General features: G+C 38.5%; 3 protein-coding genes across 12 annotated transcripts in view; all 3 read left to right on the top strand.

The window, feature by feature from the left end:
* Positions 1-26,353, top strand: part of LOC109403306 (zwei Ig domain protein zig-8) — a 911,020-nt gene that overhangs the window by 539,323 nt on the left and 345,344 nt on the right. The gene's annotated exons all lie outside the window — the stretch shown is intronic.
* On the top strand, positions 12,070-13,665 carry LOC115261319 (uncharacterized). The gene has a single exon (XM_062860753.1). The coding sequence runs from the start codon at positions 13,053-13,055 to the stop codon at positions 13,545-13,547; it is 495 nt and encodes a 164-aa protein (XP_062716737.1). The 5' UTR covers positions 12,070-13,052; the 3' UTR covers positions 13,548-13,665.
* On the top strand, positions 17,283-23,720 carry LOC109433412 (histidine-rich glycoprotein). Its single transcript, XM_062857605.1, has 2 exons — positions 17,283-17,293; positions 22,396-23,720. Exons 1-2 carry the CDS (start codon positions 17,283-17,285, stop codon positions 23,609-23,611), a joined length of 1,227 nt encoding a protein of 408 aa, XP_062713589.1. The 3' UTR covers positions 23,612-23,720.

Genomic DNA, 26,353 nt, shown 5'->3' with positions numbered 1-26,353 from the left:
GTAGATGGTAAGTTTTCATGTAACGTACTTCATGAATGGTCCAGAATACGCCACATACATTTCTAAACATTCATACACAGTCACAATAACAATAAAAATGCAAGCTGACATGAACTGTCAAATAATTATGTTTAAGATATAAATAAATCCCATATAAAAGTAACATAAATGGTTGTAAATTTCTATACCAAAACCATCTTACAGTTTCCAACAGCTCGATGATTTTGGCTTTCTAAGAGAGACAATAACTTGTACTTTCACATGCGTAAAAAGAAATTTGCAAATAATTTCCTATAGCTAGGTTACATATGCTTGAAATATGGCCCAAACAACTATAAAAATCGTTATAACTATTTTATTTTTGAAATGAGCGTTCGGCGAAATTGTGTATTTTTCTATTATCTATAACTTTGTAGAACATGCGAAAAATGTAGAATCAGTTATAAGAAAGTTATTGCGAAATTACCCTTTTCAAGGGGCTGATGAAAGAAAACGTAACGTATCTTGAAAAGTAACGGAGTTACAAAGTTGGCGTCTTCGACAAAGTTGCTCCAAACAACATTTTCTACAACTTTTGTGAAGACGCCAACCTTGTATCTTCAAAAATTCAAAAAATAAATTTTCTATCTCACTTTTAGGGGGATTGATCAATTTTCACAGTAATTCAAAAGAAGCTCCTTATTATAGCGAAAAACTTTCTCGAAGACACTATGACGCTGAACGTCATAGTTAAAAAGTTATTAATTAAGCGCGCTAAAATGACGAAATCAGCCACTGTGCAAATTGCAATGCGAGGATTTACGGAGGAGAAGCGAAAATCGATTGTGACCAGGCACTGCAATGAAAAATGATCATCGCTAAAAAAATTAGCAACAAATGAATGTGTTAGGGTTTTTGTTGTCCAAAATGCTATCAAACGATTCGGTATGCATAACACACTGAAAAACTTACCCGGACGCGGCAAAAAAACAGGTGCGTCCAAGTCAAATTTGGACAGCAAAATTTGCAAAATCGTTGAAGAAAATAGGAGGTATCCATTAGAGATTACGCAAAAAAGTGCGGAACGACTGTTGGTATGGTTCAACCAGGGGGATGACGAAGGGCCAGAATCATCTACCCAGCATTCGATTAAACATGGCGTCCAATGTTTTTGTTTTGATTGCTTAATTCATTGAAAAAATGCGCTGGAAACATCGACACTGCTTCGCTGCTACATATAATATCGTGCAAAGTGATAAAGAAAGAGAAACAATCATCAAAAACAACGATTTCGTTCGAAATGTGTAATTTTCGAAATAAGCACTAGCAACACACGAGCCACACACCCGAAAATCAGGAACAAGTTAGGGTAAACCGACCAGAAAGTGGGTACCAAAACGCGCCGTACCAAAAATGATGTTGGGTGGAGCGGCGATGTACCGAGTTTGACAGCCGTGTCACCCCACTGGGTTCAACGTGCCAAGGAGCGTAATTCCCTTAAGACCTACCCAAAACAGAAATGTCCAAAACGCAGTCAAATTCTAGCGGATTATATGAAAACTCGGGCTTGGAAACTGTACGACGATGTTTTGAAAATTGCATGTGCATAATCATGGATAATGAAACGTACAGGGGGTGGCCAAAATGTTTGGGATAGGCAACTTTTTTCCTCCCACAAAAAAAAATCAACATGCTGTAACTTTTCATAGAGTGCATCAAAAAATCTCAAATTTTGACTGTTTATCAACCTATTATATGTGCATGATTGGTACAAAATTGGGCACGATTGAATAATTTTTCGCGAAGTTAGAACCGTTCGGGTAAAACACTACTTTTTAGACAACTCATTTTTGAGCTGTCATATCTCGGAAACCAGTGAACCGAATTGAATGAATTTTTTAACGTTTATGAACAATATATTGATACTTAATATAACGTTATAAAATGTAATATTTTCTCACGACGAATTAAGTTATACCGGGTTGAAATTTTTACCCATATAGAGGAAAATAAGTCAAATTTACAATACCATACAAAAATTTCTAAATCTGTTCTTTCTTCAATCTAAATAGGCTCTAATATATCTGATTAGAGATAACTTGAGAACAAAAGTGGAAAATCTTTGGACATCAACACTAAAATTTATTGACATTGACGTAAAAAAATTACCTTTTTTCGAGAAAAATCCAAAAAGTGTCAATCCATGATAACTTTTTTCAACGTTCAAAAACAATCTATGTTTTAATAGTTTGTGAAGCATCTGTATATTGCTAGTTTACGTTCAAAATTTCATTCAATTCGGTTCACATGTTTCCGACATATGACAGCTCAAAAATGAGCTGTCTTAAAAATAGTGTTTCACCCGAGCGGCTATAACTTTGCGAAAGTTTAATCAATCGAGCACAAATTTGTACCAGTGATGCACGTATAACAGGTTGATAAACAGTCAAAATTTGAGATTTTTTGATGCACTCTACGAAAAGTTATAGCATGTTGAATTTTTTTGTGAGAGAAAAAAAGTCGCCTATCCCAAACATTTTGGCCATCCCCTGTATGTCAAATTGAACTACAAGGCACTTCCAGGGGTACAGTTTTTCACTGTGAAGTGTGGCACGGATGTTACGAAGTAGGAGAAATCGATTTTTTGCGAAAAAATTGGGAAAATGTGTTGGTTTGGCAAGCAATTTGACAATGTGGTATGAAATCGTCACCTTTCTCGAACTTCTCAAGTATGAACGTCGAAATATTCACTCAAACCTCCATTTAAGTCGAATCCATTATAGTAAATTCTATTGAAGTCCCTTCATTTAAGTAACGCAACTTAAATGGAATTTGACTGTATTCACAGCAAAACAAATGTAAATATGCTACGGTTTCAAAAACATCTGTTATAGGGACCTTTTAGGCCCAGGCATGAGGCTGAACACGTCATTAGGCCGAACAGGTCAATAGGCCGAATAGGTCATTAGGCAGAATACGTCATTGGACCGCAAAAATCATTAGACCGCAAAAGTCATTAGGCCGCAAAGGGCGAAACGGTCTTTATGCTGAAAAGGTCTTTATACCGAAAAGGTCTTAAGGCTGAAAAGGTCTTTAGGCCGAAAAGGTCTTTAGGCCGAAAAGGTCTTTAGGCCGAAAAGGTCTTTAGGCCGAAAAGGTCTTTAGGCCGAAAAGGTCTTTAGGCCGAAAAGGTCTTTATGCTGAAAAGGTCTTTAGGCCGAAAACGTCTTTAGGCCGAAAAGGTCTTTAGGCCGAAAAGGTCTTTAGGCCGAAAAGGTCTTTAGGCCGAAAAGGTCTTTAGGCCGAAAAGGTCTTTAGGCCGAAAAGGTCTTTAGGCCGAAAAGGTCTTTAGGCCGAAAAGGTCTTTAGGCCGAAAAGGTCTTTAGGCCGAAAAGGTCTTTAGGCCGAAAAGGTCTTTAGGCCGAAAAGGTCTTTAGGCCGAAAAGGTCTTTAGGCCGAAAAGGTCTTTAGGCCGAAAAGGTCTTTAGGCCGAAAAGGTCTTTAGGCCGAAAAGGTCTTTAGGCCGAAAAGGTCTTTAGGCCGAAAAGGTCTTTAGGCCGAAAAGGTCTTTAGGCCGAAAAGGTCTTTAGGCCGAAAAGGTCTTTAGGCCGAAAAGGTCTTTAGGCCGAAAAGGTCTTTAGGCCGAAAAGGTCTTTAGGCCGAAAAGGTCTTTAGGCCGAAAAGGTCTTTAGGCCGAAAAGGTCTTTAGGCCGAAAAGGTCTTTAGGCCGAAAAGGTCTTTAGGCCGAAAAGGTCTTTAGGCCGAAAAGGTCTTTAGGCCGAAAAGGTCTTTAGGCCGAAAAGGTCTTTAGGCCGAAAAGGTCTTTAGGCCGAAAAGGTCTTTAGGCCGAAAAGGTCTTTAGGCCGAAAAGGTCTTTAGGCCGAAAAGGTCTTTAGGCCGAAAGGGTCTTTAGGCCGAAAAGGTCTTTAGGCCGAAAAGGTCTTTAGGCCGAAAAGGTCTTTAGGCCGAAAAGGTCTTTAGGCCGAAAAGGTCTTTAGGCCGAAAAGGTCTTTAGGCCGAAAAGGTCTTTAGGCCGAAAAGGTCTTTAGGCCGAAAAGGTCTTTAGGCCGAAAAGGTCTTTAGGCCGAAAAGGTCTTTAGGCCGAAAAGGTCTTTAGGCCGAAAAGGTCTTTAGGCCGAAAAGGTCTTTAGGCCGAAAAGGTCTTTAGGCCGAAAAGGTCTTTAGGCCGAAAAGGTCTTTAGGCCGAAAAGGTCTTTAGGCCGAAAAGGTCTTTAGGCCGAAAAGGTCTTTAGGCCGAAAAGGTCTTTAGGCCGAAAAGGTCTTTAGGCCGAAAAGGTCTTTAGGCCGAAAAGGTTTTTAGGCCGAAAAGGTCTTTAGGCCGAAAAGGTCTTTAGGCCGAAAAGGTCTTTAGGCCGAAAAGGTCTTTAGGCCGAAAAGGTTCATTCATTTATTTAGTTCACATCAAATTCATGATATTACTGAATCAACAATTTGCCGCCATAATACTCGATTTGCAGCTGCAGCTCTCCATCCTCGGTCACGCCCAACACTCGCCAGATCACGCTCCACCTGGTCCGCCCATCGTGCTCTCTGCGCTCCACGCCTTCTTGTACCAACCGGATGGTTAGCAAACACCAACTTTGCAGGGTTGTTTTCCGGCATTCTTGCAACATGCCCTGCCCACCGTACCCTTCCAGCTTTGGCCACTTTCTGGATACTGTGTTCGCCGTAAAGTGCAGCGAGCTCGTGGTTCATCCTTCTCCGCCACACACCGTTCTCCTGCACACCGCCGAAGATCGTCCTTAGCACCCGTCGCTCGAAAACTCCGAGTGCTTGCAGGTCCTCCTCGAGCATCGTCCATGTCTCGTGTCCGTAGAGAACCACCGGTCTTATTAACGTCTTGTACATGGTACATTTGGTGCGGGGGTGAATCTTTTTTGACCGCAGTTTCTTCTGGAGCCCATAGTAGGCACGACTTCCACTGATGATGCGCCTTCGTATTTCACGGCTCACGTTATTGTCAGCCGTTAGCAAGGAACCGAGGTAGGCCGAAAAGGTCTTTAGGCCGAAAAGGTCTTTAGGCCGAAAAGGTCTTTAGGCCGAAAATGTCTTTTGACCTATTCGGCCTAATGACCTATTCGGCCTAATGACCTATTCGGCCTAATGACCTATTCGGCCTAATGACCTATTCGGCTTAATGACTTATTCGGCCCAATTGCCAATTCCACCTAATGACCTATTCGGCCAAATAAACACTATGATGTGACAATATTTTTCGGCCACGTGACATTTTTCAGACCAAACGATATATCGGCCTGATGACTTCTTCGACCTAAAAATTTTTTCGGCCTAATGGCTTTTTCGGCCTAACGGTCCATTGGCTTATTTCGATAATACTCTAAATATTTTGAAGAAACTGTAATGGAAGAGCATGAACTCTATTTAAGTCAAAAACAGAATCCATTTACGTAATCGATCCATTCAAGTATCCCCGACTCATTACAGTCGAACCTCCATGAGTCGATGTTCCTTGACTCGATATCGACTCATGGAGGTAAATTTTTCCATACTGAAAAATAATTTCTGGGTTACTATGATGGTCCCCCGAAAAAGCTTCCCAAAGAATTTTTGTTCCACTACTCGATATTTCCATGAGTCGATGGTCCCTTCAATATCGACTCATGGAGGTTTTACTGTACTTAAAAGGAGGTTTGAGTGTACCGGACGGAATGTCCCCAGAACACACTGACACTTATCAGAAAGCACAAAGGTCCTACATCACTTTGGCCGGATTTGGCATCCTGCCACTATGCGCGTGACACCTTCGACAGGTATGAAGAAAACAATGGTCAATTTGTGGAAAGGGCAATGAATCCTCTAAATCGCCCGCAAATAAGGCCCGTTGAGAAATAGTTAACTATGATGAAAGGGAAACTACGGATAAAGGATAGAGGAGCAGAGGAAGTCACAAAATTCAAGAAAAACTGGGTCAGCGTAAGCAAAACCGTCGTCGGAACGGTTGTCCAAAACCTTATGAAAAACACCAAGAAAAAAGTTCGAGAAGTGGCAAGAATCACGAAAAATTAAATATACAATCATGTCATGGGCTTTTCTGATGGTCAATAAACAATGTAATTGAATTTAATTTATAAAATAAATACAACATACAGAGATGAATGCCCCAGAGGTTAAGTCTCTCTAAACAAAAAAAAAATACAACATTTCCAAATACAGCTATTTTCAGGTGTACTCATAATTAACGATACAGTCCTTAGTTAATTATCTTTGAAATGAGCCAAAAAGAATTAAAATCAAACTATAGATGACGAAGATATCACCAAATCACTTTTCCATGTTTTACTATAGTGATCCCAAACTTTTGGCTGATACATCATATTGAGGGGTGACCCCAAACTTTTGGTCGATGACTTTTTTTCTAGATTTTTTAGCCAAGTTCTGTAAAAAGCACTTGAAAGCTAATAGAAAATAGGTTATATTACCACTTTCATCTTAAAATTTGGTCGACCCAATTTCCAGCGACACTGTCGTAAGTTTATATTCATTTTTTAGAGAATTTGGCACACATTTGCGTTGAGTTTGCCACACATTTTTTTTGAAAAAGATTCTTTTAAATCATGTTCAAAGTTTCTTTGACTTATTATCTTTTGAATGAAACCTAGGGTTTTGAAATCGGACGCAAATTGGCGGAGATATGGGCCTTAAAAAATGACCTGTTTTTGAGGGGGTGACCCCAAACTCTTGATCGGAAGTGTATCTATGAGCCCTATATACATCTATGACCCCTTTATACATAACATATCAAAAAATTAGAGATGCCTGTCTCAGCTTTCAATTGATGCAAAAATTTTGAAAATCGGTGGTTGCCATCTTGGTGAAAAAAATGTTTTGGTATAAAAATCCAATATGGCGGCCAAAATCAATATGGCCGACCCAACTTTTTATTATTGTAAATAGTAGCACTATCTTTCTTCTTTTCAACAACAATTCGTTTTGAGGTGGTTTTTGAAGAAACTTTCGAGTTACAGTCGAACCTCCATGAGTCGATGTTCCTTGACTCGATATCGACTCATGGAGGTAAATTTTTCCATACTGAAAAATAATTTCTAGGTTACTATGATAGCCCCCCAAAAAGCATCCCAAAGGATTTTTGTTCCACTACTCGATATTTCCTTGAGTCGATGGCCCCTTCAATATCGACACATGGAGGTTTTAATTTATAACGGTTTAACCCTTATGTGGCCGGCAGGGTACCCGGGTACCCAGTACACATTTAAAATACACGGTGTAGAAAAAAGCAAAAAGTTTTCTGGCCACATAACGGTTAAATGAGCCACCATTTGACCAAAATCGAGGGGTCTGTAAAAATTGTTGTGGCTCTAACTAACAAAGGGTCCATCAATTTGAGTAACCAAATGTAGGGTAAACAGGTATAATATGCCCCCCCCCCCCTAAGCAGAAATGGCAATATATTTCAAATTGGCGCCTTATTCCATCTATTGTCCACTGCAAATCGTTGTTTCTAAAGTCAGTGAAGTGTTGCATGAGAACTCTACCTCTGGAGGGGCGGCTATGGAAGCTTTGAAACGATTTCCGAAAACGTTCTAAAATTTACCTTATCAAAACAAACGGGGCAATACGCCCCATCAAAAGAAAAACATCCAGCCCCGTGATAAAACTGTACCAGGGGATAATTCTACCACATGTTTATCCTAGGAGGGCCTTTCAACAAGTGTTTAACTGCATAAAAGTTGCAAAATAACATAAGCGAACAGAACTGGCTTCGTTTACAATGAAGCCAGCTTGCAAGAGGTAAAATATTACGTCAAAAGCCTCAATTTCAGACTTTTTGGTATTTTTATTGCTTTTCTATACCAATCAACTAACGGACCAGCTTGATGGCAATTAATCATCAATATTAAAGATTTCCAATCGATCCCGCATGCAAAAAGTGCTTAAATCGCTAGAAAATGAAGGGGGGCGTTTTGCCCCGGTGGGGCGTATTATACCCTTTTACCCTATTTTCCGTGCTTTTTAGCGATGACTTTCAGAAAATCAGCACCTTAAACATTTTTGAAGACAAGGTGTAAATATTGGGCCGGTCTTAGCGAGAATTACCCAGCTATTAAAAATGGTGCGGATCGGTCAAGGCGTTCCGGAAATATGGCAATTCTAGTGATCCAGACCAGCACAGGTGAACCGGTCATATATAAAACAGAACCAAATTCTATCATGCGACACACAAATTGCACCATTTTTTTTTCTAATTTTTAGCATGGTTGCCGAATTTTATGCGAAAGTCATCAATGGAAACCACAAAACCACGATGTCGGCCTAAAATCCAAGATGGCGGCCCACAACTAGAAGAGGTAGCTATTTTAAGAAGTTTTAGGTTCTAAAATCATGGCTATCCATAAACTACGTGGTCATTAGGGGGGGGGGGGGGGGTTCGGCCAATGGCCATTTTGTATGGACTAATAAAAATTTTTGTATGGACTAATGACCACGCGGGGGGGGGGGGGGTTTATGGACAGCCCCTTAATATGGGTATATTTGGTTAAAATGGTGAAGAGAATATGCAAGATGGGGGCCCAAATCAAAAATGGCTGCCAAAAGTCCAAGATGGAGGTTATTTTAAGGAGCTTTAGGCTCTTAAGGCATGCAATGTGAGTATATTTGGTGGGGAGAAGATGTCCGGAGTCCAAAAATGATGACCAGAATATACAAGATGGCGGTCCAAAATTCAAGTTATCGGTTATTTTAAGTAGTTTTAGGCTCTTAAGCCATGCAATATGGGTATATTTGGTATGGTCCAGAGTCCAGAAATGGTGATCAGAATATTCAAAATGGCAGTTCGATGGCCTACATTTCGAGATGGCAGCTATTTTATAGAGTTTTGGGCTCCATGCAATGTAAGACCAGAATAGCCAAGATGTCGACCTAAAATTCAAGATGGCGGCTCCAAACTCAAGATGGCGGTTGTAATAAGGAGTTTTTGCTTCTTAAACCATTCTATTTCAGAAGGTCCCACAAATTCTTTTTTTATTTTTCAAACTTGCTCTAATGTATGTATTGTTAAATGTAGGAAATGTGTATGTGTATTCTTCATTGATAAGCACAATTTTTGACATAAAAAAATCAATAATTGTTTGCCTTTACTTGTTTTGAAAATCGATGAAAAATAACAAAAATTCGAGAAAAATAGATAGAACCGTTTGATTTCCAATGCTACTTGGCAAATTTTGAGGCTGGAAGTCGGTTTTCCACAAAAAAAAACTTAAAGAAATCGAAGGGTAAGGTTTTTGGAAAATTGATATTATATGACATCCAACATAGATTCGCGAAGTATATTTCTAATCCTCAAATATCCTCAATTATCTTCAAATAAATTATTTCAATCCAACAAATCGTTCTCGTGTTATAATTTTAAAAAGAAAAAAAAAAGATTTTTGTTTTGACAAGCCCGTTTTGACTAATATTTCGCCAACATAAACTTTTAGGCGGCGATATTTTTATAAATTATAAATACCGCGGAATTTCGAGGCATGATTAACGAAACCATTTGGTATATCGTATACCCTTAAATCGTTAAAAAATAGGCAACGCCTTTATCATTTCAAATTTGGCTCAAAACGGAAAATCATTATGAAAAACTATAATTTTCACACGTTAGAGAATTTTAGAAAATTTACCTAATAAAACCGCTTTTATATGACGCACTTTTTTGCTAAAAATCCTGTCTTTTAATATAAAAGTTTAATATCTACGAGTAGTACGTATACTAATCTATTATCATTGTATTTGATTTCAATATGTTGATTCTTTTATGGGCCCATATAGCCGAGGCGGTAAACGCACGGGTATTCAGCATGACCATGCTAAAGGTGACGGGTTCGATTCCTGGTCGGTCCAGGATCTTTTCGTAAAGGAAATTTCCTTGACTGCCTTGGGCATAGAGTATCTTCGTGCCTGCCACACGATATACGCATGCAAAATGGTCATTGGCAGAGGAAGCTCTCAGGTAATAACTGTGGAAGTGCTCATAGAACACTAAGCTGAGAAGCAGGCTTTGTCCCAATGAGGACGTTACGCCAAGAAGAGAGAGAGAGAATGTTGATTCTTTGTGGTTTATGAAACTTTTCTGCGGGCGCTATCATACGTTATGCCAAATTAAAAAAAAACAAAACTTTACAAAATTTGCTTATAAAATGGGGTACCAAAAATCAAAAAAAAATCTGATTGCCATAACTGGAATAAAGACCAGGCATTTTAAAACTATCTAAATAAAATCAAACTTCTAAAGACTAAAATTCATAGAGCCATCAAACCATGAAAATTTTTACACGGAACCAACCATAAAGGAAGTTGAACTTCTTTTCGATTTCAAACAACACGATCACGGTTGGCACCAAATATTCCTAGCCGCAACAAAGCACGGCAACTGGCGCTTATTTTCTTTCATGATATCAATTACCGTCAAATGGGGTAACTTGCAACACTTTTCGACTTTGAAGCAATATCATCGAAAATCTAAACATTTGAAACATCCTGTGAAGCATCGTGTACGCTAATTACCCCGAGTAGAATACTATGCAGCACTTGGTTTACCAAAATACGTTGCCACCTAATCAGGAGGTGCGAAATACATGCTTGTTGCAAGTTTCCCCATCTGTGGGGTAACTTGCAACATAGGACATGAAGCTAAGTTAGCTATCATTAAACAGCACTAACATTCTAGTATTTAGTCGTATTGTAAATTTTTGATGTTATGCATGAAACACACCATGAAAAGATGTACACTAACCAATTGACATATAATTTTTCATGAATGGATTGAAAGTTATTGCAAGCGAGAGTATATCGTTTAGCAACAGGTCTCACGTCCCTCAAACACAAAATATATACGATTCTCGTAACTTAGCACTCATTACAAAATGTCAACAATGATTGTTGTCATTTCTTAAAAAGGTAGAGTGAGTCATCTTCAAGTAGTTTTCAGTTTGAAGTGGTGTTTGGCAATTTCAGCTAAATTAACATGAATGAGACACACCTACTCTACTTTCTAAATGTCAAACTCGCTAATTAGGGTATTAAACTGAAATAATTTACTCCATCCATTCAGAATTGATTTTGGTGATTGCTTTACAGCGTTCATAAACAAAAATTGAACTTTTAACATGATGAAACATGAATGAAACTTCAAAATGTGGTATTGCCTAACAATGTTTGAAGGTCACGTGCAAAAAAAAAATGTAAAAAATGAATTGTCATTTGAAAATAAACGCGTTACGTAATCAATAAATGATCCATTTCGGTTATTTCTGTCAAATATATCGTGAAATGAAGATAAATAATAGAAGGTTTCGTCAAATTCAACTGTTGCAAGTTACCCCATAGTGGTTGTCGAATATAATAATGATTTTTTGCATCACTTAGTCGATAAGTTTATCAAACTTTTATCGTTTGGCTAAGCTTACTATTAAGTACCCTAACTGCAAGCAAGGTCATCAGACTTATCGCACTTACCATAAGGGGGAGGTCAAGCACGATTTTCATACTTGTTTTTATGGCATAAAATGAGCAATCCGTTTTAGCAGTGTAGCTAAACCATAAACAAAGAAACAAAGCTAATTTTTATACTAAATCGATCTTTGATACACATAATCTCTATAACCGAAATAGTAGGGCATACTAGTTTTCATTATTATTAGAAAATGCTTCACATTTAGTGTATGTCATCGTGTTGCAAGTTACACCGCTGTTGCAAGTAACCCCGTTTGACGGTACTGCACAGCTGCTCATAATAACTGACCTCAAAAAATATGTTTTGGTCTGATTCGAAACATTCCAGTGCAGTGGCACTTCCTAATGGTGGTGAACTAAAGGGGTTTGAATGTTGTGTATAACGGAGCATGTGGCATAGCGTTAATCAATAATAACTTATCTCTGCTTCAGAGAGTTTATATACAAATATTTCATGATTCTCTTGAATGTTTAACTTATAAGTACTAAATTATGGAACGAACAGAAGTTAAAATTGATAACGTTCTAGACACATTTTCAAGAAATTCCGAACAATCAAGTAGAAAACGCACTGCTATGTCAATTGTATTGAAAAAATCAATGACAGTTAAATGAATTCGCATGACAAGCATAACATAGCATTTTTAGGAACAAGTGAGACTGAGATGTTACAATTGGTGCAATGACCTAAAGCAATTCATTATTTCATGAAAACATTTATGCCGTGTTTTATGAAAGTTCTAAAAACCCCTGCTGAAGCCAGCCACCGTAATCGGTCATTCTGAAAGCAGTTTATAAATACCGATTAATGCTTGCTTGCAGAAGTCCATCGCAGTCTGCAGTTCAGCCGGACCCCGTCCACCGCGAAAAAAAAATAAACAATTATTCTGGCGATGTGGTAATTGCAGCAGGTATCGTCCCTTGGTCAGTGACACTCACGAAAACAAGACTGAATCAATCCATCTTTGGAACCGTTGAGGTTTTCTTAAAATATATGTAATTGGGATGTGCATTATAATCTGTGAAAAATTTAAATCACTGTGGTTAAAACTTGAGTTGATGTTTAGTAAATACTTGAAACTTCATATTTTCCGACCAATGCATCTGTTGTTTGATATACGTAGTTAAAATGTTTGCGGTAGTTATTCTGCATTCAGTTCGACCACAGATAACAGACATTTATCCTAGAACAAAATTTCACTCAAAACCTGTGCAAAAACTGACCGCAGTTAGTGACTGTGTGCTTGATGTTTAGCATTTGTAACGTGCTTAAATTTGCCATACAATACTCTATGTCCAAGAAGTTTAACAAAATTCCATTAAGAAAAGGTCCTGTACCTAACGCATACCGATCTCATACAAACTGAGCATGGTTTAATAATCACCATGCATTCCAATACCTTTTATTCAAAATCAATAAGAATGGTAAAGCGTCCATTGATCTTTGATCGGCATGCCACCCAAAAAGTGCTTAAAAACCCACCTGTTCCGCACACGACCCTTAGTTCGTTGGTGAAGTGCTCGCGCCTGGTGAAAAATTTGCGTCCCTCTGGAAGAGACGACGCACGAAAATGAAACTCGCGGCTGTGATTGTGTTTGCTCTGGTAGCAACTCTTGCCCCCGGTAGGGCAGTACCAGCTCCATCCTTTGAACTGCAAGGGGAAGTTGATACGGTGGAAGAAAAACAAGTGCGCGCCACGGAAAGTGAAGTGACGGCCGATCAGGTCGCCGGTGAAGATCAAGTGTTGAATACTTTGGAAACGACCGAACAGGATGCTGGAACTGATGGTACAGATACCAAGGGAACGACGACCGCTGAAACTACCTCCACCTCTAGCACAACCACGGAAACCTCAGGTACCAGTGAAGTTGCGGTCGTACGTTCCAGAAGAGCTGTTACCTGTACCGATATCGTAGGAGTGAACGGGGAAACCGAAACAGTGTGTGACGAAGATCAGGATGCTGCGGCCAGTGAGCAGCCTTCGGCGCGTAGCTATAATACCTACGGATATGGATATCATCAGCATGCGTACGGGTATGTGCCAATTGTGTCGATTAGAATGTGAATTAGAACAATGGGGTTTTAACATGGTTTTGTGGTGTTTCCAATCCACAGATATGGATACAAACATGAGCCGAAGAAATATCCAAAGCATTATGGGTAAGTACTACTTGTATAGTTGGTAAGATTGCTGGTGATTAGGGTGTCCCAAATATATTCAAACTTTGAAAATACATAATTTTCAACCCTCAAATAAGAGGATAGACAAAATGATACGGAAATGAATGTCCACATTTAAAAACATGTTCAACTAGATGCAAGTTTGTAAAGTGAAAGAAAAACTCGAATTTCCAATGTTCACTGTTGATCAACTAATTTTCAATTAATTTCCAACTTTTCCGACCGATTTTCCTCAACAGTGGAAAATTTTGTGGAAAACAGTTTTCATTTTGTATTTTGTTCAATTGCTGAGAAAATTTGCTTATGATTTCACAAAAAAAGCATTGTGTCTATGATGCTTCCTTCTTAGGTGGTGTCTGTGGAAAATGTTGGTTTTCCACTGGAGTTTTCCGGAAAATTAGGCAACCCTGATTTTTTTCAATTTTGTTTTTGTTCATATATATATGAACCCTACCTGTGACAAAAATCCATTGAATTCTGATAACCTTGGTATTAATTTGTACGATAATTAAAAAAATCCCCTTTTATAAGAGCATATCGTTGATTTCCTGCAATAGGAACTCAAAATCTGTCTCAGTTATCAGTAATAGCATTAAAAATATAATTTTTTAAAAAAATTTGAATCTCAAACCATTTTCTGCACTATTGAAAAAGTTTACTGATTTTGAGTTGTGCCTATATTTCAGAAAATTGGTAAAAATGCCAAAATCTTGCGAATCCTAACAAATTATAGAACGGGTCTTTGTGAGATGAAAGTTTGCATAATTGCTCATCATTTGCAATCAAAATCTCAAAAAGAACAAATTATGAATTGTGTCCCTAATGCAGGAAACCAACGGTATACAAAACCCTGTGATAACTGACACTGACGAAAATTGCAAGTGGTAGTCGAAATACGCTTATCTGTCAAAGGATAAGCAAAAGAGGGCGAAATTAAAAGATTCCAAACTCATAACACTCATTCGAAAAAAGTTTCGAGGTCAAGTTTTAGTTTTAGTTCAACAGGTTTATAAATAGTCCCTAAATAGGTTATTTTTTTTTTAATTTGCTGTTATTAAAAAACGGTTCAATGCAAAACTATGTAAGGTTTTTTCATTGAAAACTGTAAGTGAAATCATTTTTTGGTATCAAAAATATTTAATAACACTAGTTTACAGCATTTTTGAACTCGGTAAGCTGATGATCGTTTTCGATGTAGAATCATGCCCTGAGTTCGAAAACGCGAAGGAAAAATATTAAACTAGTCAATATTTAAAATTTCATCAATCTGACGAAAAACCTGCATTCAGAAGATCGAAAGTCGTTATATTCAGCTTTTAATTTGTGGAAAAAGGTTTGAAATTGGTTAAACAAAACGCAAGATATTTGAATTTTAGTATATTCCATGTATTAAAAAATTTTAAAACTCAATACTGACCTAAAACTCAAGAACATGTTTGCATGTTTTGATTGCATTAAAAATAAAAATTCGAGAAAATGTAATTAGTGGCATTTGACCATCATTGGCAGCAAGACAAATTCTGAGGGTGCAAGTCAGCATCCCCACCCAGACCCTTCTCCCCTGCCTGAGTATTGAGAAAAGCGTTGCCACGAGGGTATTTTTAGGTAGTTTAATTTAATCTCACACATATTTTTGTTCTGCAATTTATATTGTAAAATGTATTCGGCCATAAAATGATTGCTCTGTGCTATGGACATGCCGCCGCTATGGAACCGGTTCCAGACGTTCGGATTTTCCAGACGTTTGATCTCCGGAGGAATCTGCTACAAACTGTATACTGTGGTTTGCGTTCATAACCCTTCTTTGCGGCTTCAAATATTGGATTTAGAAGTATGATGTCCAAGAAGAGTTTTTTTTTCTACACGCTTGACTTTAATTTTTCTTATTTTCACCTTGATGATTAATCCACATAAAAGTGTGACAGGAATTCACTTTTCAGAAAAGAAAAAAAAGAAAGAGTATTGGTGTCTCCTACAAAGTTGCAGAAAAAAGTATTGTTGGAAAGTTTGCAGAACAAATTATTACCTTATTTGCTCAACTTTAGGAATTATGTGTAATTGTTTGTGGACAACTCCTAGTAATAGGTTTTCTGATATAACTTTTTCTATAGATTTATAGGATTTTTCGATTGTTTTACAAAGTTGATCTTTGTGATGGAATACACCTTCTTCGGTTTTTTCTTCGCTTCAAGTAGAACAGAGCCCGCATCTCAACCCAAAAAAAAAATAAAAAAAGACTTCCTGGAGAAGTCTTTGGAGAAATTTCCTTTATTTTAGAGGAGTTCCTGAAAGAATTATAATACTTCATTGATAAACTTTGCCCTTTTGTTGTATTTACCAGATTTGCTGGTATGTCAGAAACATACACAAAAACTTGTAGCTAGAAGGACAGAATGTTGCTAATAGATAAATTGAAAGATGGATTTGTAAAAAAATGCGCTCTGGTAGGATTCGAGCCCACAACTCCATATTCGCTATGCCGGATTCAGTTGATGATTCTGTGGAATTGAAAGCCAAAATGAACCCGAGCCCACACCATGCACACTCCTTTTTTCACAATCCACATCTCTTACGTCTTAGATGCCAAACTACAACACACCCGCGTTTGTTCTCAATAACTACAAGTGAGAGTGAATTGTTTTTATATGAAAACAACAAATCAGATTAGACACCAGCAAACCGACTGCTTGGTGACTAGGTATGCGGAGTGCATGAGTAAGTCTCAGCTTTATATAAAAACAATTTGCCGTCGCTTGTAGTTATTGAGCACTAAAGTAAATGTTTGGCGATTGGCATCTAAGCCGAACAAGAGGTGGATTGTGAAAAAAGGAATGTTCATGGTGTGGACTCGGGTTCAGTTTGGTTTTTCATTTCACAAAATCATTACCTGTTCTGTGGCTTAGTTGGTTATAGCGCCAGTCTAACGAATTCGGAGCGAATCCCACCAGAACGCGACTTTTTCACAAATTCATTTCTTTTTTGTCAATTAGCAACATTCTATGCCTTCTAACCACAAGTTTTTCTGTATGATTATAATACTATTGGTGAAAAACTTTAAACCTCATTTACTAAAAGTACACTTTCGTCATTTTCACTCCTTTGCTTCTAGCCGCCTCAATTATTGTGTGAGTCTTTGCAGAAATTTATGGAAGAATCCCAGGAGCAATTCCTGGAGGCACTCTTGTTTAAAACCTCTGAAGGAAACACAGTTGGAAATTCCTCCATGGAGAGTCCATGGAGAAATCCTTTCAAATGTCTCAATGAGAATTTCTGGAGGAATCCTACCAGACATTCTTATAGGATTTTTGAGAGCAAAATCTGAATGTATCCTTGGAGAAATTCCTGGAGGAAGTAATGTGCAAATATTTGGCAAAGTCCCTAGTGGAATTCTTGGAGAAATGATTGGTGCAATAAATTTATTAAATTTATGGGGGTCTCAGGGGGTTCCAGGGAAGTTCAAGCGGGTTTCTGTGGTGTTGCAGGGGCATTTCTGGGGGTACCAGGAAGTCTCAGAGCGTTTAACCCTCCTTGTGCATTATTGTCATTTCTGACCCAATCCGTACACTACGACAGCGAGCTGTTCCCAACGTGATATACCAGGAAGGCTAAAGGGATCCTAATGGCGTCTCAGTAGGTCTCTGGGGCACTTCAGTCTCGAGGGCGTTACAGGGGCTCCCAGAGGGTTTCAAGCAGTGGGTCATACAGTACTTTTTTACCACTATCACCCATGGCCGGATTTACAAATGTGGGGGCCCGGGGCCACAGAGTTGTGGGGGCCCTTTTTATAGAGGATATATTTTTGCCCACATAACGTTAAAAAAAAACTAAAAAAATATGAATTATTCTTACCATTATATCAATGTTGTGGAAGAATTTGAATGTAGAATAATAAGCAGATCTAGGCAAAATGTTGGTATTTGTATTTGTATTTATTGGTTACACGTAAACCCGGTGGACAAATCTTTTGTCAGGTCAAGAAAGCTAAATTCACTAAATGCATAAAATGGTTGAAATTCTAGCATGAAAACAATGATAAAAGAAATTCATATATTTAAATTAAAAAAAATGCTTTTCTAGAGTGTATTTGCGGCTGTGGATCCCAGATACAGTAAAAATTTATGCTAGAGTTAATAGAGAAACTGCAAGAAGAATTTACAGCAAAAAAAAATACAAGAAATAATGTAGCACACTCGGTAGTGTCATTTTTGAGAAATCAAAAAAAAAATTCTAGTGCATTTTTGCTACAGCCTCTGAAAAATGACTGATCGATCAGTATAAAAATGAACACTTAACAAAAACTCGTTCCAACGCAACATCCAAGGGAGATACTGGCGACCTCCCAAAAGAATGTTTCACAAAATTGTGAAAACATAGGGAAAATTCTAAAATAAAATATTGAAGCAATTTTAGAGAGATCCCATTACAAATTTATGATGGAATTTCAAACTTCATTTCCTATTAAACTTCTTCAAAATCTTAAGCAGCAAATAAGGGCAAATTTTAGCCAATTTTCCCACAAATTTCTTCTAAATTTCTCAAGTAAATCTCTCAACTCAAAAATTCGGACTGAACTTCTTAAAAATAATCTGCTTTCGTTTCATGCTAGTTTTCGTCTAAAAAGATATTTCAACAGTTTTGGTATTCTCCGATTCGCAAGCTGTCTAGTTAGAATCAAATTCATGAGTTCCAAAAATACTTCTAAATTTCGGGAAAACCCTCAAATTGTTCCAAGAACTCTATAAACATTCTTCAGATTGTTTTCAAAATTTTTACAAAGAAAAGAAAAAAAACAAACAAACTAAGCAGGAACTTTTTGGCCAGGCGATTCATAGAGTTTTGGAAGTCCATTAGAATTCAGTCGAAGGTTTTCTTCAGCATTTCCGGTATTTTTTCTTAAGCAATTAGGCTAAAACAAATTTGTTTTTGACTTTTTGTCACCTCCAACCACCCCCCCCCCGCCCCTTAAACAATTTTTGACTGGATTTCACATTTTAAGGGGGCAGATGAAAAATATTTATCAAAATATCGGGTCTTGCTGAAATTTCTTTAACAAATCCGATGAGTTTTTATTATTTTTTAGAAGAAATGCTTTATTATTTTTATCCCCCCCTCTCAACCAGCCAAAGAGTGGTGGGACAAAAAGTGAAATAAGTATTTGTAACGGCCTTACACAAAAAACATAAATGTAAATATGATTTGGAGGCAAAATTTATAATCACAAAAATGGCTGGAAAAATAGTTGCAGTCTTTAGCAAAGGAATCACTACGTGTAACATAGGGGGATTAGGGGCATAATGGACACCCTAAGCAAATGAGTACGCTAGGCCTGTATAACAAACAAAACTTAACATATTATCAATTGGCATACAACTTTAACTTGTTTCCTACGTATTTCAATCATTTACAGCAGGTGGAATGTCATTATAGTGAATAAATAATGAATTGTAAACCGTGTGTTTTTTGGGGCTGACAGGAAAGGTATGGGGCGAAATGGACACCCATCGGGGCATAATGGACACCCCTGCATGTTTTATGCTGTATCTTTGATTACATCGACCAGTTAAGTAATTTGCTTACGGAGATCAATACCACAGATATAATTCTTCACCTTAGACGAGTTTACATAACATCAAAGTTAATTAAATAGGCTGAAATAATCGGATTGATTTTTTCCATACTCTCTAAAACGCCTAACAGTATGCAACGCGCGTACATCCATTCATAATTGCCAGTGTTCATTTCGCCCCGAATCGACTACAACCTTGAAATTGCTATTTTGGGTAAATTCCGATCAAACATATAATACTTCATACATTGTTAAATCTGCGTATACATGTAGATAAGCTAACAATTCACTTGTTTTTATGGTGGACACACTCCAACACTCGTAATACTTTATTTGCTGCTGCTTAGAAATTATAAGAAATCCACCATATGAAAAACATACTTCAATTTTAATGATATATCAGTTATTTTGAACGAATATAAATGGTACTTTTGAAAAATAGAACAATGACTTTCCTTTACACTCATACTTAGAAAGTTTAACATAAAAGTCAACGGTTTCGGCAAAAACAGGGGTGTCCATTATGCCCCTAATCCCCCTACATTTTGCCAGTAGACAGTCATTTGAAATTCTTGTGACAAAAATAAAAAATCTTGCACTACTTTTTTTCTCACTGCACATTTTTTTTCCGAGAAGTGAAATTTTGTGGGGGCCCCTGAAATGTGGGGGCCCGGGGCCTTGGCCCCCCTGCCCCCCCCCCCCCCCTAAATCCGGCACTGATCACCGTAATGCTTTTACCGTCATGGCTAATATTGCATACGGCGATCACACAATACAATGCTTGAATGTTGTTTGCCTTGAATACAACATATGGCCCCAAAATTGTTACACAAATCAGGATATTCAGAGTATTTAAGGCTCAAATATTGCCGGGGCCCGTAGCGTAGTGGCTACACGTTCACTTCATAAGTGGATGGTCATGGGTTCGATCCCAGCCCCGGCACTTGCAGCTTTTCGTCAGCTGCTCTTCTCCCCGAGAGCGGCTGACACCTGACCCTCTTCTGAGCATATGCTCTAACGAACCCGGAAAACTTGGATATCGGCTAACGACAACTCATAATGGACCCCCAATCGGACTGGAAATAAAACATAAACCACACCATCAGCATCGTGCTCATCATTCTACCATGGACAGGGTAGAAAAGACAGCAGCGCAAAGGCTACCAGTTCGAATTAGAATTAGTGGAATTAGAATAGAATACATTTAGGCGCTGTACAAAGTATAAGTGCAGCCGCCAATTGGAATCGCTCACGCAGTGCCATAGTGGACAAAAAGAGCTGTAAAATTAGGTTAAGTGGTTGAAGAATAAAAAAAAAAAAGGCTCAAATAGTCATCAGCAATCATCAATAATTCAAAAGCAGTTTTCTGCCTCGTAGTCAAAAAAAACATCTTTGAAAATTATTTCACTGTTATCCAGATGGTGGTCAGAGTGCAGTGATAAATTTTTATTGACATTGGTTGAGATTTCAGCGAGAAAACTGCTTTTGAAATTTTGCTAAACGATGATGGTTTGTTTCCTCTTAATGACAGTTTTGCAATGCATACCTGGAGTTTGCATTTGGATTCGGGCCCATATAGCCGAGGCGGTAAACGCACGGGTATTCAGCATGACCATGCTGAGGGTGACGGGTTCGATTCCCGGTCGGTCCAGGATCTTTTCGTAAAGGAAATTTCCTTGACTTCCTTGGGCATAGAGTATCTTCGTGCCTGCCACACGATATACGCATGCAAAATAGTCATTGGCAGAGGAAGCTCTCAGTTAATAACTGTGGAAGTGCTCATAGAACACTAAGCTGAGAAGCAGGCTTTGTCCCAATGAGGACGTTACGCCAAGAAGAGAGAGAGAGAGACCTGGAGTTCCAGTGGTTCCGAAAACTGTGAAAGAGTTTTTCGAAGGCATTTCCGGGGAATTTCCGTTGCATTTCAGGAAGTTTCAGAGCATTTTCGGCGGAATGTTTAGTCTAGTGAATATGATCGTGTATTTGAGTCGAGTTATTTTTTCACAAATTTGTAATTTCCTAATTTCTTAATGCAACTATATAACCACAAAGATTCAAAATTCGCTATCTCAGAAAATTGACAGAGGCTCAAACGAAACCATTTCAAGTGTGTCTCTTTCAGCGGAATTTTTAGTTGGGACTATAATGCTGAATAACTAATATTCCAAAGAATCTAGACCTTTGGCATGCCTGCTTGAAAAACATTTGAATTTCCAGTTGATTTAGATTTGATCCACAACATTTTGAAAGTGTGGTCTTAAATTACATGCAGTCGGAAACATTTATATCTGATTTTTCAATTTCCCACATATCAAGATCATGTAGCATTGTGCATTATGAAATACCGGATATTATTATGCAAATTAATATGTATAATGTTAATAAGGGGAGGGAGGATCTAAGGATGCATGGCAGGAGTATGCTCTTCTTACACACTCAAAACAGATTTGCGGGCTCGGCAAAAACGCGCACAGCCGTCTGCTCAGTAAAACTATCAGCTGATATCCCAGCAAAAAGTGACATTTGTTAGCTGACTCTCAGCAAAACGATTGCCGAAGCTCAGCAATGAACTGTCAAAAATGCTGAGATCTCAGCAAAATTGTTGTTTGCTGATTACTCGGCTGTGCAAATCTCGGCAAAAGAATGGAAAAATGCTGATATCCCGGCAATCTGAATTAAGTGTGTAACCCTTCAGCGCGCGTGCTGTTGTAAAAAGTACAACACTACCAAAGAACCTTGCTCTTCGTATACAGCGCGAGCGCGGTGCAGTTTCGGTTGCTTGATGGCGCGCGTCCTGGAAGGTTAAGAAAGATATTCCCTGACAATTTTGAATTTAAAACGCCTAGAGCACGAAAATTGACAATATATCTCTACACACTCAGATGAGCTCTACTAATTTTCATTCTTTTGCGAGATTCGCATAGCCGAGCGCTCTGAAATCGCAATTTAGATTAGATATCTGCGAAAAGTCAAGTTCATTCATAGCAGCACCCATAGGTGCCGTTATCATCAATCATAGAGTGGCAAGCGTTTAATCGAGATTTCAGCGAATGAACTTTAACCGAGATTCGCACCACCGATCTCGGTATTCTGTTTTAAGTGTGTAGTTATTTTACCGATTAACGTCAAAAACACATATACATATTCTTTTACTTTTACGTTTCAGATATGTGGTCAAACATCACGTGCACCCGAAAAAAGAACATCATGTTCACGTTCACCATAAACCAGTACATCATGAGCATCATGGTCACCATGAGGCTCATCATGAACATAAAGAACATCATGCCCTGCACCATGAAGAAGAGCATCATGAACCTGAGCACCATGAACCTGAACATCATGAACACGGCCATGAACATGAACATCATGAAGCCGAGCACCATGCACATGAACATCACGGACATGATCATCATAAACATGATGAAGTTCATGAGCATAAACATGCAGCCGAACACCATGAACACCACGAGCATCATGAGGACCATGAACATCATGGACACCATGGACATGTGCATCACAAACCAACGCATCATGGGCATCATGAACATAAAGTTTATAAGGGTTACTACGGATATAAGCCTCATCACGGGCATCATTCGGTTCACCACGCACACAAGGAACACCACGGACATGGGCACATGCATCATGCACATCATGAACATAAAGAGCATCATGAACACAAAGAACATCACGGCCATGAGCACCACGGACATGAGCACCATGGTCATGAACACCACGGACATAAGCATGAACACCACGGACATGAGCATCATGGACATAAACATGAACATCATGAGCACCACGGACATGAGCACCATGGTCATGAACACCACGGACATAAGCATGAACACCATGAGCACCACGAACACGGTCATGAGCACCACGGACACGAACATCATGAACCTGAACACCACGCACATGAACATCACGGTCACGAGCATCATGAACACGAGCACCATGGACACGACCATCATGAAGCCGAGCACGTTGAGCATGAGCACCACCGGCGTGGACAGCACAAATCGGCCCATTTTATGCATCATGGACATGCACACCAAAAGCATCATCAACATCATGGCCATGGGCATCATGTTGCCCACCATAGGCATCATCCGCAACATCATGTGGCCCATCATGAACATCATCAACACCACGGATACGGATATGGTTATGGGTATAAGGCACACAAGCCACACCATGTTCATGAGGCACGCCACGGACATCAGCAGTTCCGATCGTACGGCGAGGCCTACGCTGCTCCTGCTCCTGCTCCTGCTGTTTACCACCACACGACAGCGAAATGCGGTGCAAATGTCCTTGTCGGGTGTGCGCCAGAAGTAACAAAGGTTCCTTGCGTACCCGTGTCCAAAGGCTACTGAACCAGTTGAATAGAATTTGTTTGGATGATGTGTTCAATACAAATATAGGAATGATTGTTAAGAAATAACGTGGACTTATTATTTTATATCACATGTCTTTCTCTCTATTGTGATCGCTGAGAGTCAGAATAAATACCACTATATACGAAAAAGATCCCAAACGGATCGAAACGTCGGGAAAGATTTAAACAACAATTTCCTCCAAGACTGCTAAGCCATCTCCCAAAGTACTATATACAACAATACATGAAAACTTAATAAAGTATGTTTTTACCTTTATTACCTCTACGAGAGTTTTAGCCCTGTGATAGTTTATCTCGAGATCCACGACTTTTCCCCTTCCGAAGGAATAATTAATATTTTATAAGTATGTTGGCCATGGGATTCGATGCCAGGTCTTTGATGTGATAGTCATAGGATTTTACCATCACACCAGGTCCGCTTCACAAATAAAGCATAAAGTCAACAATTTATTACCTGTGATTACTTTGGCTAAATTCCCATCCCACATGTCAATTGCTATTTCATACAGCCAATTTGATGATAATAATTTTCCTCGTAAAAATCAACGAGAAACTTCCAGGCCGCACAAAATACAAGCTGCAGTAAAAAAAACAAACCTCTTAGTTGATATTGACGCATCACATCGCAAATCAGCTTAGCGTGCCTGCTGGAAAATTGTCGATAGTGACCGACTGTCACAAATGCCCACTCTGAACGGACCATCAAAACTATCAGCAGCGAGCACGTCGTGCGTTGTTGCGTTCATGCGTTTCCCGGGTGTCCAAAGTGGTCGCAAGTTATCTCGAAATTTACTTCCAATTTATATTCCGTCCCGAAGGAGCAAACACCACCGACGATGCAGTGCACGGTAGCGTTCTACGCAAAGTCCTGTGCCAACACCATTCGAAGGGATTTGACATCGGTTTTCGGTACCGTTCGTAGACTCGTTTTTCCTGCGGGTATCGTTGCTGTTTCGTGAAAGGTGATAAAACGCGGTGGTTCAATTTTGGAAAGTTTAATAAAAATGTGATGATTATGAAACAAACATTTTTGGTGAACAGAAAGCTAAGTTTCTTTATGGATCAAAATGTCTGAGCCTTTTTCAGTAGTAGTTTCCTAAAACTTAACATTCATTGCATACTAAAAGATAGTTTTCTGGAAAAAACAACTGAAAGCCTGAATACAATTAAAAAATATATTTTAAATACAGTTAATTTTCTTTTTTTTTTCGAATGAGTGTAATCAGTTTCGTACCTTTTAATTCCGCCCTATGTTGCTTATCCTTTGACAGATACGTGTACATATTTCGACTACCACTTGCAATCTTCCTCAGTGTCAGTCTTCCACAGTGGATAACTGACACTGAGGAAGATTACAAGTGGTAGTCGAAATACGCGTATCTGTCAAAGGATAAGCAACATAGGGCGGAATTAAAAGGTACGAAACTGATTACACTCATTCGAAGAGGGTATTCTGCTTAGAGGGTTCGAAAAGTCGGTACAAGATACAGTTAATTTAAAAATTGGAATGATAAACTTAAGCTTCAGCTCTCAATATTAAGAGTTACTATGTACTTTTATTTCTTAGAAGCATTGTATTTCCTTCCGAAAACCTATTTTTCGATTTAAATTCATGCCAAACTACATCGTTTTTGCTGAGCATGCACCATCACACGGAATGAGAGGCTTGCACGTTCCCATGACGTATTCGCAAATTATGATCCGATGATTGATGGTACACGGGTATCAGGGCAGCAGCGCTCGCTGTCTATGAAGCTTTGGGCTACTGAACCGACAAAAACCGGTAGCCTAGTTAGTGAAAATGAGGGACGACGTGATGTAGATCTTTGTGTTATCACATGTTTTCGGCACAACGAAAGAGAAGAATAAAATCACAGGTCCTGCAAGGATTTGGACAATCATACGGTTTTTAAATAATTTTGAAAACAGAGGAGTTAAATAAAGCTTAATCTTTTTTTTTTTTGCAAATCTCTGCTAAGAATTACTGGGTTCATGTCCCAGTTTAATCGAGGTAGAATGACCAGTGCTTCCATGGTCAAATCAGAGCTGATAACTCAAGATTTCTAAATTTCAGCACCACCAAACACCACCTAGCAAATTCTGGGGAAACTCCCCCATAATGCATGTAGTACATTTATTCGGTCTTTATAGCGGAAGAGACATTCTCGCTGGAATTCATTTTATGAGTTTGGCAAGATTTCTTCTTGAAATTTCTAGAAAATTCTGCACAATTAGAATTTATCAAAGTTTCAAAGGAATGTTTATAGAAAGAATATTTTCGAAGGATTTTATAGAACGATTTTAACAAAAAAAATCCTCTGAAGATTCCTCTTAGTATCACTCCTTGTCCTTGCATTTCTTAGACCGTTTCTCCAGAGATTCCTCCACAGATTCTTTCAGGAATTCCCTAACAATATTTCTTTGGACTTCTTCGAATGTTTCTTGAAAAATTTCTCACATGATTGATCCATAAACTGAGTAATGGGTTTCCTCAAAAATGTATTCCAAAAATTCCTTCTGGGATTCCTTATGGAAATCTTGATAAAAACAATCTTTTAATGGTGGCTACATCAATTTCTTCCAAACATTTGCACAAGAATTCCCCTTATATTTTTTGCAGAAGTTTTTCTTTGGGATTTCTACGAAAATTGGTCTATACATTTCTCCAGAAATGATTCGAGTATTTTTTTCTAGGGGCGGCTCCATATATTCATGAGGA

Source organism: Aedes albopictus, chromosome 3 (genome assembly GCF_035046485.1).
Source record: "Aedes albopictus strain Foshan chromosome 3, AalbF5, whole genome shotgun sequence".
In the NCBI taxonomy this organism is placed as follows: Eukaryota; Metazoa; Arthropoda; class Insecta; order Diptera; family Culicidae; genus Aedes; species Aedes albopictus.
The sequence above is the reverse complement of the archived record's forward strand: the minus strand, read 5'-3'. Positions and strand labels throughout refer to the sequence as shown.

Excerpts from the sequence above, each read along its gene's own strand:
- LOC115261319 (XM_062860753.1), top strand. The coding sequence starts at position 13,053 with ATGAAACTCGCGGCTGTGATTGTGTTTGCTCTGGTAGCAACTCTTGCC.